The 13,859-nt window shown below is 43.7% G+C and overlaps 1 protein-coding gene across 2 annotated transcripts in view; it reads right to left on the reverse strand.

Moving 5' to 3' along the window:
- The window catches only part of prkcab (protein kinase C, alpha, b), a 129,625-nt gene that overhangs the window by 2,497 nt on the left and 113,269 nt on the right, over positions 1–13,859 (reverse strand). For both annotated transcript variants that reach the window (XM_069674004.1, XM_069674003.1), the window contains 8 exons: positions 13,667–13,807; positions 12,827–13,000; positions 11,905–11,996; positions 11,536–11,598; positions 10,788–10,926; positions 8,793–8,873; positions 7,998–8,105; positions 4,023–4,163 (listed from right to left, as the gene is read on the reverse strand). In XM_069674004.1, the coding sequence (XP_069530105.1) occupies positions 4,023–4,163; positions 7,998–8,105; positions 8,793–8,873; positions 10,788–10,926; positions 11,536–11,598; positions 11,905–11,996; positions 12,827–13,000; positions 13,667–13,807 (939 nt within the window). The remainder of the gene's footprint in view (positions 1–4,022; positions 4,164–7,997; positions 8,106–8,792; positions 8,874–10,787; positions 10,927–11,535; positions 11,599–11,904; positions 11,997–12,826; positions 13,001–13,666; positions 13,808–13,859) is intronic.

The raw sequence follows: 13,859 nt of genomic DNA on the forward strand, positions 1-13,859 counted from the left end.
TCCGATGTCATGTCTCCATTGTAATCGTCAGGTTTGAAATGTAGACTGCAGACCTGAAGATTTTTTAGACGGGAATATCCTCGTCGTATTTCGGATTCTGTCCCGCTCTGAGCCATCGCCTGCAGCGAAACGGTGGTATGTCACTCCAGCTACTCTCGCTGGGCCGTTCCTTTCAGAGGGAGGGGCGCAATGCACACTGGGTGTTGTAGGAATGTAGAATGGGCGAAACCACGAGCTGTTTGTACAACTTTCTCCACAGCTATGGCGCCAATTTCAAATATTATTGCTTCTATTGCTTACAGAGAACACCAGCTTTGATTGAAGGTGGCTTTTTACGGGGGAGAATTGCTCTTATAACAAACGCTAGATGCTTGGTGTTAAAATAACTACAATTGTTCCGAGACAATCATGCATTTACAATACTTTCATACGCTTACTATTCTATACATTAGGCCCTAAATTACATATTTCAAAGGCCATTGTGGATTTGAGTTTCCAGTGATTTTCTTCTCACAAGTCTTTTATTAGAAAGGTTCCTACGCTCCCAGAGGGAAGGTGGTGCAGGGAAAATGTCGAAGCCTGATGTGTAGCCAGGCAGAAGTTTTAATTAGATCATAAGCTAACCCTAAGCATCCACAGTGGAGGTCATCAGTGTCAGTGTGCAGCTCTGCTCGAGGCTGTCATGTGTCTCCAGCTGCTGAATATGTATGGATATAACTGCGTGTCATCGCACAGCATCAGCCCGGTCACGACACTTCGACATGAAAATCAGACAAATTTCCTCCAGAATGAATAATGCAAAACAAAAACAAACTGGTGTTTAGAGCGGATTAAAGCGCCTGCTGTTTGCGACACATTTTCTCAGGAGACCTATCAGCCTGTCGAGCATTTTCAGCTGCTCTGAAATATTGCAGAAAACAAGCAGCTCAGCCTCAGATGGATCTTTTGTTTGCCAGTCCCTTCAGACCATTTAATGACGCAGTGTATGATACGCCACACAAAGCCCCCCTGAATGGATGGATCCAGTTTTAGCAACTGTTCCTCCCCCCTCTGTGAGTGGATACATCCGCTGTTTAACGCTGCTTTTATTGTGGATCATGTGTGGAAGTAAAGGGAACTCTGCTCTTAGAGAGCTATTTTTACTCCTCGGTGGTGGTGTGTGTGTGTGTGTGTGTGGCTCCGGGCGCTGTGAGCGGAGAGGGGATGGAGGATGCGGGCTGAACGTACAGAGGAGGAGTGTTTGCGGTGACAGGAGGAGGTTGAGGTGTCGGGAGAAAGGGTGAGGTGGGGGCAGGTGTCAGTGGCAGAGGGGCTGGTGGCTGCAGCTGGGATCCAGCCTGGGTTCGTACACCATCACACTGGTTGATGATGAATGGGAATGCAGATATACAGTACGCACCCGTTCATGCAGACATGCTTTAAGGCTCACTGAGGAAGATTCTTTGTAGCGTTCAAGAAGGACACATTTGATTTGCTGTTTTTAGCATCGTACTCTGAACATAGGAACACCAGAAAAATCAAACTGTGAGAGAAATAAAACTATTTGATGTTTTGTGTTCATTGAATCTATTTTTGCGTTTGAAAAAAATCCACCTGTTGTACGCAGACTTTGAACGGTAAGCCATTTATACCTCTCGGGCTGCTGTAGGAATTTAATTAAATAAATCAGAATATTATGGGACCTGTATTCTACTCTTATTCTTGTTTGTAGAATGAATGCATTTCCACCCAGTCACTGTTTTATGGCTCAATTGTGTAGGATAAAAGGACCTCACAGTGTGTGTAGCTGGATTTAACACATGAAAAGAATGCCATACACAGTGGAAATCAACAAAGACCCAATATAAATGATGATGAGGGGGAGTCGGACACAACTGCGGAGTTATCCCAGACGGATAAACACAATAATTGCAAGTGATTGGATGGGAGGGGAGAGAGGAACATAAAAATAATAACGAGCTAAAAAACTAACAGCTCCCTTCACTAAATAACGTTCAAATAAGGGGAAAAAGCTGACAAAAAACATGAAGAGGGAGACCAAGGACACACTTTTAAACCAAAACACAACACAAGCCACCAGGGATGCCTTAAAGAGCCCCTCCAGTGAAAATCAAGTGTTTAACCTTGTAAACATCTCCATGTGGTGTTCTTCATGTGCTACAAGACATATCAGGGACAGCAGTCATCTCCATGGCTGGGCCTGTCTGCTTTTAAACTGCAGTGTACCAAGGACAGGCTGAACAACACGTTTTCAGATTGGCAGGTTTGAGACGTCACAAACCTAAGGAGCCAATCCCGTTAATGGACGGGGCGACGCTATGCATATCATTATGTGTTACCTATGGCAACCACTTGGGCGATGCGCGAGCCAGCTGTAACAGTCAATTTTTGCAAACTCACGTTAACGTTACTACTACTAATTACTACACTACAAGCTAGCTAAGTTTCAATAAGTTGCCACTAAATGATGGCAGAGACGTGTTTTGTTTTTGCGATGGAGGGGGCGGTTGGAAATGTGCATAGTGGGCGGGGCCTATGCAGGTTCTGGAATTTTAATGAGGGAGAAGGAGGAGATGCCTTGGGAGGATTTTTACAACATAATTAAACATATTTTGCAGAAAAACCACATCAGTCGATTGGCTTTCAATCGGAAGGTTGGTGGTTCGATCCCCAGCTCCCTCTGTCTACATGTCGAAGTGTCCTTGGGCAAGACACTGAACCACAAATTGCTCCCGGTGTCATAGCCAACGATGTGTGAATGTGAAGACAGTTCAACAGTGGGGCACTTTACGAAGCAGCCTCTACCATCAGTGTGTTAATGGTTGAATGTGACATGTAGTGTAAAAGCAGCTTTGACTGGTCTTAAGACGAGAAAAGCGCTAGATAAGTGCAGTCCATTTAGCATTTTTGTGTCTTAAAACATGACCGGAGCTGCTCTTTAAACGGCTTCACAAAATCAACAACCGGAGTAGCGGTTTCTGAAACCATAAGAGAGAATTTTAGGACAAATCTTATGAGATAAAAGGTAGAATTACCTCACAAAACAATATACCAGGACTGTGCGCTTGAATGTGTTTAATTCAACTGTCTGAGAGAGGAGGCTGTGCTGCAGCATAAGCTGAGCCAAGTTAAACTTCTTTGTAGGATGACACTGACATATTTTCTTGTTAAAGGACGGGGTGACGCTATGCATATCATTATGTGTAACCTATGGCGACCACTTTGGCTATGAGCGAGCCAGCTGTAACTGTCATCGTAATTTTTGCAAGCTCACTACTGACTACTACTACTAATTACTACATTTCTAGCTAGCTAAGTTTTGACAAGTTGCCGCTAAACGATGGAAGAGACGTGTTTAGTTTTTTAGGTTGGAAATGTGCAGAGTGGGCGGGGCCTGTGCAGATTCAGGAGTTTTTAATGAGGGAGAAGGAGGAGATGCCTTGGGAGGATTTTTAAGGTAATTAAACGTATTTTGCAGAAAAAACATATCAGACACAATTTATTATTTCAAGCAGAGGATTTTATATGTCTGAAATCATGACTGGAGCTGCTCTTTAAACGAGAAACACAAAGGGCTGGGGTAGAAAAGACCAACAGCACCAACAAACTACTTTGAGAAAAAACACAAGAAATGGTGAGCAAATCATGCAGAAAGGTTCTTGTGGTGCTTCTGTGGACTCACACTGCTACACAACAAGCAAAAACATTAAGAGAACCTCTCACTACCTCTGATGGTGAGGTAATGAGTCAGCACAGAGCACTGAAACCTCAGGGTATATACAGGCTTCCCACACCTGGTTTTAATCAGGGGCAATCAGACACACACCTGACACTGCTCTGAGATGATTCCCTCACCAAACTCACTGAGCGGCCAGGAAGTGCCCCCCTCACACTTTCCCATAAATTACACAATATAACAATATATTATTCAATAGGTTACTACTATTTAATTTTAGAAGCTCAGGTGTACAAATAAAGACCAGCACAAACAGTACATAATCTCTACACGCGCCATCACTCACCACTTTGGGTTTAAACGGCGGCTGGATCTCTCTGTTAGCCAGACGGTCCCAGTCGATGCGTCTGAAGAAGGCCTGCTCCCTGACGTCCCTCTCACCCTCGGGGCCACAGCCGAGACGCTTCGACGGGTGTTTGGTCATCAGCTGGTGACAAACAGAAAATGAGGAATTATGACAGAGGCAGATAGCTGCTGGAGGAAAGAAAAGGTGAATCTCTAAAGCTTTTACGTTACATTAAACTATCATATCAGCACCATTAAGCAGAGCCAATGAAACTCATCCTGCTTTAAAATAGTGGCAGGAAATTACTCCTGCCTTTTCATGCCTCAATTTCAGATTCAGCAGCCACTATTAATTTCAACCATGAATCATTTCTGCTAAAGAGATGTGAAGCAAACAAAAAGAGGGATCAGGATTATCGCTCTTGTCACTGCCTCTCAGATGATGAATGATTTTTTTTAATGTTATTAAAAGACCTGATCAGACTGCACCTGAATCTTAATTGAATCTTCTCTGGCGTGTAAATTGAGTCTGAAAACTCATTTCCTTGCAGGTAAATAATCATGATCACGACAACCCTGACTCCTCTGTGTGGTGATGATGTCACAAAGTGATGCCCAGGAATGAGAGGAAAGAGGGTGTGTACTACGAAGCGAGATTAGAGCGTGTTGAGCCTAAACCCAGAGTTTTCTGTGTCAGGAAGCTGGCTCTCTTTTAACCTGGCTAAATCACCATGGTAACCTACTCTGCAAAGCTAACCTTTCATTAATAATGTCCTGACGACGTTCTGGTGATATAGATCCTCAGCTGAGGTTATGTGTGTAAGGAAACTTCTGGAACGTAACGTTACGCATGTAAAGACACAGAACGAATCCGTGCAGGTTGAGTAGCACGTACTGTATGCATTACATGACGGCGCCTGTGCATTCAGTAGGTGAAGAATTGTAATGTCTGCCAGTTTGCTTTTATTTTTTCCTCATGTGTCTTGTCTGGTATTTCCTGTTTTATTTTGAAATCACTCACCCCTGTCTCTGTTTCAGGTCTGTGTCCTGCCCCTCCCCCGTCGTGTGCTCACCTGCTCCTGATTGTGCTCTCCCCAGCTGTGTCTCATCACCCTCATTACCTCATATATTTTACTCCCTGTCTCGTTGTTAGTTCGTTTTGTACCCTTGTGTCACGTTCCAGCATTTTGTCCCAAGCTCTCGTTTTTTGACCTCTGATTCGGACCCTGTTTTGCCTTATCGCCTCACGTTTTTTTGGATACCTCTGCTTGATTCTGACTGCTTTTTGTGTACCGAACCTTGCCTGGCATTAAACCATTCTGAAATCTGTCCACTTGTTTTGAGTTTGCTGTTGAGTCCTTCCTTTTGGTCCCCGGTTCATGACAAGAATATAATATGACCCCAGTCCAGTCTTCCTCTTCTCGTTTTTGCTTTGGGTAAAATTCCAGCAGACCAGCAGACGCAGTAAAAAAGCGATGAGGATGCAGCATCTAAGGACATTATGTTTTTATGTTTGGTCCTAATTTCCTGCCAAGTCCGCTTTACACGGCTGGTTTTGCAGCTAAAACGCAGATAATAAAATTAATTAGTCTGAAGGTATTTATCACAGATTATATCAAATTAATTTGAATTCTATTTGAACAAATACTAAAGTTACTTCCTTGCTTTTTTCATGAAGTGAAAGTATCTGACCTAACTGTAGTTCCTGACTACTGGAGGCACTGAGAGCTTCGTGTGCTAAAATAAATACATTAATTTACATATTAAAAGAACACATTTCTGCAGCGTTCCTCTCTCGCCTTATTGCAGCAGCAGTTTTTTTTATATATTCATCATCGCCTCTCATTTAGCAGACAGACCACGATCGCTTCTTTTTGTGCGGAAGAGGCGTCAAATTTTTATGAGCGCGCCCAGCCTGAAGCAGAAAGTCTGGGTTAACGGAGAAAGTTCCTTCATGTTATCTCTAACTCGTGCTTGAGGCTTTGTTGAGCAAGCTTACTCAAAGAAAGCCTGGGTATGTTGAGCTTGCTTCGTAGTGTACCCCTCAGGTGTGAGTGTTATGGCTTCAGCCGTGCCACCTGTTGGCCTGGCCCTGTGTCTGTGTGTGTGTGTGCATGTGTGTGTGCGTGGCTTCCCCCAGTTACACTCAACAGCTCCCTCTGATTGCTGCTCATGCAATACACCTGCTCAAACCTGCACACCTGCTCCCCATCTGCTCATCAAACCAACAGTGGATGTGTTTGAGCTATTGCGGATCACCCCTCTAGACATCTGCCTGGCTGTCTGCACTAACCTGCCCGCTGGATCCTCAACTCCTCACCTCGCCCCACTCCACCAGCTATACTCACACCCTCGCCTCGCCCCGGTCTGCCATACTCTGTCCCTCTGCAACCTTCTGGACAACATCCACCCATCTCCGTCTCCCTACAATAAATGCCAATACCTCTGAGTGTGTGTTCTGCTTCTGGGTCCTCATTCACTGGTCGTAACAGTCAGCTAGATAAAGGAGCATTAATGAAATCCATGGAAATGTGTGACTCAACTGCGTGCTGGAGCACATCATGAAATGATTCACTTCTGTGATAAAAAACATCTTCTGTGTCATTCTACCCGAAATAGCTTCAAAAAGTGTTGAAAAAAGGAAAAACAAAAATGTAAAGTAGAACTTAACAACTTTAACAGTCGTGTTTACACATTTCTTTACTCAACATGGCGAGTAAAAGGTCCCAATATTAGAGCTTTAATTATCAGACTATTTTTATAACTGATAAATCTATAATTATTCTTCTGATTAAACATTAAGTTGACAGTCAGAAGCCTTTCCATTTAATAACAGAGTTCTATAATCAAAAACAAAGCAGCAAATCCTCCAGTTTGTGAAGCTAGAAATAAAAAACAATTATAGTTGCAATTAATTTCCTGTTGATTGACTCATCAATTAGTTGATCCATTTTTGCAGCTGCACTGCTCCGTCAGTGCGAAATGTCGGATCCTGTGTTTTTAGAGATTAAAGAGAGTCTTAAGCTGCGTCTCAATTTGAGGGCTGCATCCTTCAAAGGATGCGGCCTGTGGAGGATGAGTCATTCGTGGCCTGTGTAGACGCTAAGTCCGAACTGACTTGAGACATTTTGGTCTACGGAGGATTTCCTGTTTGCGTCACCAGCTGTTCCCGCTCTTAACCTTGCATCACCAAACGCGGCTCCTGTCGCTTAGCAACAGGTAGCTAGCAGGCTAACTAGCTAGCATACCTAACGTTGCGTAACTTAACCTATTATTTTAAAGCTATTGTTTGTTTCAAGGCCCCTTTGGTTTTTGAATATTTGTTTTGATAGCTATTCGATTAAGTTGAAAATCTCGTTGGAATTTGTGTGCAATGAATCTTGCGTTTTTCTGCTTGGTGCACCTCGCGTTTTTAGCGACTCAACTCAAAGTTTCAACTCAAAGCGGAAAGGCGCTCTCATGGTCCAGTCGGATGAATGGAGAGGCGGGCCTTCTGTGGGGGCGACAGCTGTCATTGGGTTAATTACAGCTAATGATTCTGGGTCTGCCTTAACAACAGCAAAAAAAAGGCGCAGCAAGCTGAACTCTCAGCTAATCGGGAAAAAGTATTTGTGGTTGAAAAGCTGTCCTTCCCTTGTATAATTAAAGTTAAACTACAAGTTGTTTTTTCTTTCCTTTTTTTGACTAGGTTACTGTTACCCAGCAACTACAGAGGTGTCTGTGCGTGTGTGTGTGTGTGTGTGTGTGTGTGTGTGTTCGTCCTGACTTTTGCCTATGTTCTTGTCAGTATGATAAAAAAAATTCACAGTATGAAGTTTTCTTGCCTTAAAAACCTTCTTTATGTTTCCCTGCATTAATAACAACAACACAGCATGCGAACACCTACATCTTGCATGTTAAAGCTTTTCAAAACCTGCTTCCTTAAATTGAACAGGCAACAAAATCTTAAAATCACTGTTACTGATACAGCACTCACTCCCTTGCAGATGGACACGGCCTCTTTCGACATGGACTTGGGGTAGGACACGTTGTGCTCCATGATGGACTGGAAGAGCTCGTCTTCGTCCTCTCCGTCAAACGGCGGCTGAGGAGAAACACAGTCACACGAGCTCATGTAAAGGTTTGACGGCTAAGATACTGAGGCGAGAGAGTCGTCACTGGGTGTCACAGCTTCATGTCACATCTGTCCTGTACTTATAGATAATGTAGTTTGTGGTCCTGTGTTGCTAACAGGTAATTCATGTATAGTGGGTCACAGATAAGTGCTACAAAAGTCTGCTCCTGTTCACATTGTGTGTTTATGTGTGTGAGTGTCTGCTCAGCTGTTGCCTGGAAACTAGAAACCTTATAACAAACCTTCTCTTTCTGTAAGTGTCTCAGTATTTCAGAAGTTCACATGAGGAACAATTTTGATGTTTTTTCCTCTCAAGGACGCATGTTGTCCACAGTTTATCCACTGACGCTCTTTATAAGCAAGGCTCAGCCTTACTTGTCTTGTCTGCACTTTTGCTTTGAATTTTAGTGAATTATTTGAATTTAATTGATCCTTTATTTTAATGACTTAATATTTAATCAATATTTAATTATGTCTGCACCAGATAAGACCTTAAAATATCTTTTTTTTGTCTGAACAACCGCCTAAAAAAAGATACTCAATTCATAGTGATACAAAACAGAAAAATGCAGCAGGTCTTCCAAGCAGGAACGAGGAATGTTCTGTGTTTTTGCTTCATACATGACTCAATTTAGTTATTTAAAAACAACACATTACCTGTCCTGCCAGCATCTCATACAGAAGAACTCCGTAAGCCCACCAGTCCACTGATTTTCCATACGGCTGGTACGCTATAATCTGTGAACAGATTAAAAGCTTCATGAAGACATGGCGCCACATTTCTGCAGGCAGAGAAGTGTTGTTATTAACTGGCTTAGTGACAAAGCTGGCTCTATTTCTGCAGCTGTCTCTACTTTATCAATACTGTTAACAGCAGTGTTAAACACAGCCCCAGAGAGCGACAGTAAAGCTATCAGAGAGAATGTGAACAGCAGCACTGAAAGTCACATTTCTATCATCTAAACTCGATACCAAATCAGCCTCCATTAAAAACAGTCGGCTATTTTCAGCTCCCACAACAAAGGCGCCTTCTCCTACCATCCAATTTGCCCTCCTACACCTCCCTCCCACACACAGTCTACACACTGATACACACAATAATACTCATGCACAAGGAAAGAGCTAAATCACAGCTGCACCCGCCTTTAACAGAGACTGAAATGCAGCAATTTATACAGTGCACTAAGTTACAATTTGTTGCTCAGCTGTCTTTAAAAACTACTCCCACACGATATGAAACTCTCAGTGTGGATAAACTTAAGCTGAACATGCTGCAATTTCTCAGGATACTTTAGTGGCAGCACATATTTTGTGCAATAAACTGAAGTCAGAGGAGCTGTAAGAAAGAAAAGAGAGAGAGGGAGAAGTATCTCGGGGTTTTGTTCACGAGTGAGGGTGGATTGTGAGATTGATCAGTGCAGCATTAGTAGTAATGTGGGCGCTGTACTGGACCAGCGTGGTGAAGAAGGAGCTGATTTATCAGTCGATCTACGTTCCAAACCTCACTTGTGGTCACAAGCTTTGGGGAGCGACCAAAAGAATGAGATCGCGGATACAAGCGGCTGAAATGAGTTTCCTCCGGAGGGTGTCTGGGCTCAGCCTTAGAGATAGGGTAAGGAGCTCGGAGTAGAGCCGCTACTCCTTCGCATCGAAAGGAGCCAGTTGAGGTGGTTCGGGCATCTGATAAGGATGCCTCCCGAGCGCCTCCCTTTGGAGGTTTTCCGGGCACGTCCAACTGGGAGGAGACCCCGGGGCAGACCCAGAGCTCGCTGGAGGGATTATATATCTCATCTGGCCTGGGAACGCATCAGAAGCCCCCAGGAGGAACTGGAAAACGTTGCAGGGGAGAGGGACGCCTGGGTCACCCTGCTTAGCCTGCTGCCACCGCGACCCGGCCCCGGATAAGTGGAAGATAATGGATGGATGGGCAAAGAGAGGGCTCACTTAATTATGAGAAATCCATTCATATCTGCTGAGATATCAGGTTGTCTCTGATTTCTTTTCCCCTTCAGGGATGGAAAGCTAACAAAGTCAGGAAAAAAACGATTTATCTAGAGGTAAATAAAATCAACCTTTTCTTTCATTAGGTGGTTTTGTTGTTAGTAAAATTAGGAATATAGCATCACTAAGAATGAATTGCAGCTGCTGATAGCACCATATCATTTGCACCTGCTATCTGCTCTGCCCCAAGGTCCGATTCACAAAGCAAATTGCGCTGATGAGGATATTCAAGCGCAAACACGTCATAAAGTTTTGCAGATCCGTGTGCGACTAAACTCAACCCACAGCTCGATGATTAACTGGGAGAGGAGGGGGCAGACTCAACAGGTGTCAAACTAGTTTCACTGTCAGTAAAACTAGCACCGGAGCACAGAGGCGCTGTGTGCTCTGCTGCACAGTTTGGGATGCATTTAACCCTTTGCGTGTGCTTCAAGAATTTGAGTTTCGTTGCCTCATTTGCACACGTTTAGCCACATATGGGCGGTAAAACATTACCTGTCCTGCTAGCATGTCACAGTTGCTATGCTATGATTGGACAATATCTGGTTGGGGGCGGGGTTTAGGGAACAAACAATTAACTACAGGTCAAATGCATTATATGGTGGAAAAATGTTCAAATGAAAGAGTGTAATCTGTACATCTCTTTCTCACCTCTGGTGCGATGTAGTCCGGGGTGCCGCAGAAGGTGCGTGTGTTCATGCCTTCATACATGTTCTCCTTACACATACCAAAGTCAGCGATCTTGATGTGGCCCTCAGAGTCCAGCATCACGTTGTCCAGCTTCAGATCCCTGCAGCAGAGAACATTTGTGTTGTTTTTTGTGACCATGTTGTGTATTGCTGTCTTTGTCTAGAGAGGAAGACGTGTTGCTGTGCACTGCTGCCACCTCTCCCAGCACTGTAATCTCTCTGCAGCACACATCACAATCATTTCCTGGCGTCAAATCCTTTTCTCTGTCATCTCGCTTCCTTTTTTCTCTTTGCCCTTCCAATTCAGTGTGTGTGTCCCTGTTTGTTTCATGTCTCACTTCCTCCTTTTCTTCCTCTTATTCGCAGCATCAGGATGCCAAACACAAGAAGGGGAGGGGGATGTTAGGAGAACGGATGTTAGTCGTTAGCTGAAGTACTGAAGAGGAACAGGGTGACCTTAGTGTCTGTCAAGCATTTCTGCCTGTCTGTCTGTCTATCTATCTATCTGTCTGTCTGTCTGACTATCTATCGTTCTAGTCTGTCTGACTGTCTATCTAACTATCTCTCTATCTTTTCTTGACTGTCTGTCAGTCTGATTGTCTGTCTGTCTGTCTATCTAATCTGTCTGCCTGCCTGCCTGTCTGTCTGTCTGCTGTCTGGTGAATGTGTTGCTTCGTTACATTAAACTGGTTTCTCTCTGACTCACCCACCTGTAGATGATTCCTTTTCGGTGCAAGAAAAACAAACCGACAGCGATCTCTGCAGCATAAAACCTGCAAGAAAATAAAAACACATCATCACAAAAAAAGTCCGGAAGACAAAGAAAGCTACTCACAAACATCCCTTTCTTTCAAGAATAGATATCAAAGTGATAAATAATGGGGTTTAACAACTGAGCAGGAAGTGCAACATTCAGGGTTCACATTCACTATCTGAAAAATCATCTAAAAAACTTCAATATGAATAAATATGATGATAAACTCTCTATGAGTCATCTTAATATACACATCTGACACTGTGCTCTAACCCGTAATAACATCAGATCCTGTGCTGCATAAAGGGACTACTCATACACTTACACGGCCTGTGGCTCCTTGAATTTGCCCATGCGTTGGATGTGATACATTAGGTCTCCCCCGTTGATGTACTCCATCACAAAGTACAGCCGATCCTAGAAAAAAGGGACGTCATTGTCCACGAGGAGCAGCAGGAAATAGATTCTACACAAAGGACGTATGTGCACTCCGCTAGAGGAGCAGTGCATTACATGGAACAAACAATATAATGTATATATTACTCAACGATGATCTAATACAGCCATACATCTACGGCTATGGGCTGAGTTTATCTATGCTTTCAGTACATTGGCTCAAATACCTGTATTATAGGCTTTGATCAGAAAATGTAGTTTTTTATTAAAGACTCCTTGAGTCACCCTTTCCACGCACGGAGTTGACATCATATTGGAGACTTCGTATTCAGCGGTGGTCCCAGCTCAGTATCAATTTTCTCCACAGGGGCACCGGCAAAAGAGCGGCAATAAATGTACGGCAAATATAGACATAATGGAAGACAGAACAACACACACCGGCTTTAAAACGTCCGGGATTACAGAGACGTCTGTAATGATGGTAAAGTAAGTGAACAGAGGTGGGACGTAACAAGGTACAAATACTGTGTTACTACAAACCAAATATCTGCACTTACTACTCCTTCCATTTTAAAAACAGGCTCATTACTTTAACAGCTTTGAGGGGATATATTGGCTAACATTACTTTACAAAATTGTGCAACGACTTCCAAACATTAGGACCGATTTCAGCCTAAATGAATGGAACATTAACACATATAAAAAATGACTTCTAGGCGGATCCGTCATTGCATATCACCCATGACAGACGTGAATGCGACAGGATTAGTAGTAGTGACACCAAGGACGAACTAGCCCACATGGCCAGCAACATCCGAAATCGACTGAGTCTGGCTGCAGTGTTTACTCACCACAGTCTGGAAGCAGGAGTGGAGCAGTGTGAGGAAGGGCGGTTTGTCTCTCTGGGCCAGGACCCTCTTCTCCACCATCGTACATTCGACATCGTCATCCTGGATCACCACGTCCTTCTTCAGGATCTTGATGGCGTATAGCTCCTCTGTGGACTTCATCTCTGCTAGCATGACCTGCAGTTTATGAAGACACCACAGGTCAAAGGTCACAAACAAATGCTGACAATCGGGCGTTCTTCGGCTGAAATGAACCCCTTAGACTCCCTCCAGAAGATCAAGTGTTTAACCTTGTAAACATCTCCATGTGGTGTTTCTCATGTGCTACAAGACATATCAGGGACCACATGAGCAGTCATCTCCACGGCTGGGCCTGTCTGCTTTTAAACTGCAGTGTACCAAGGACAGGCTGAACAACACGTTTTCAGATTGGCAGGGTTAAGACCTATGTTTTGTAACCTATGGCAACCACTTCGGCGATGTGCGAGCCAGCTGTAACCGTCGTCGTAATTTTTGCAAACTCACTACTGACTGCTAATTACTACATTTCAAGCAAGCTAAGTTTCAACAAGTTGCCACTAAACGATGGTAGAGACGTGTTTTATTTTCAGCTGTGATTTTACAAAAGGTGACACGTAGCACTTAGTGGGCGGGGCCTATGCAGATTCAGGAATTTTTAATGAAGGAGTAGGAGGAGATGCCCTGGGAGGATTTAGGTAATTAAACGTATTTTGCAGAAAAAACATATCAGACACAATTTATTATTTCAAGCAGAGCATTTTATACATCTTAAAACATGACTGGAGCTGCTCTTTAACATCATGTCTGTGTTTTAGCTCTCACCTTGCCAAAGCTGCCCTTCCCCAGCAGGGCCAGGAAGTTGAAGTCGCTCAGTCGGACCCGGTCCATGTTACCCGACGGCAGGCTGAACCGCCGGTGGTCTGACGGCGTTATAACCTTCTTACCGTGGCCCAGCTTAGCTTTCTGTGGGATTAAAGTAAAACAATGTATTAAACACTTTAGTTTGTGTAGTGCT

The sequence above is a fragment of the Semicossyphus pulcher genome, unplaced genomic scaffold (genome assembly GCF_022749685.1).
Source record: "Semicossyphus pulcher isolate SPU_LCO1_2020_fin unplaced genomic scaffold, fSemPul1.0.p SCAF_23, whole genome shotgun sequence".
NCBI lineage: Eukaryota > Metazoa > Chordata > Actinopteri > Labriformes > Labridae > Semicossyphus > Semicossyphus pulcher.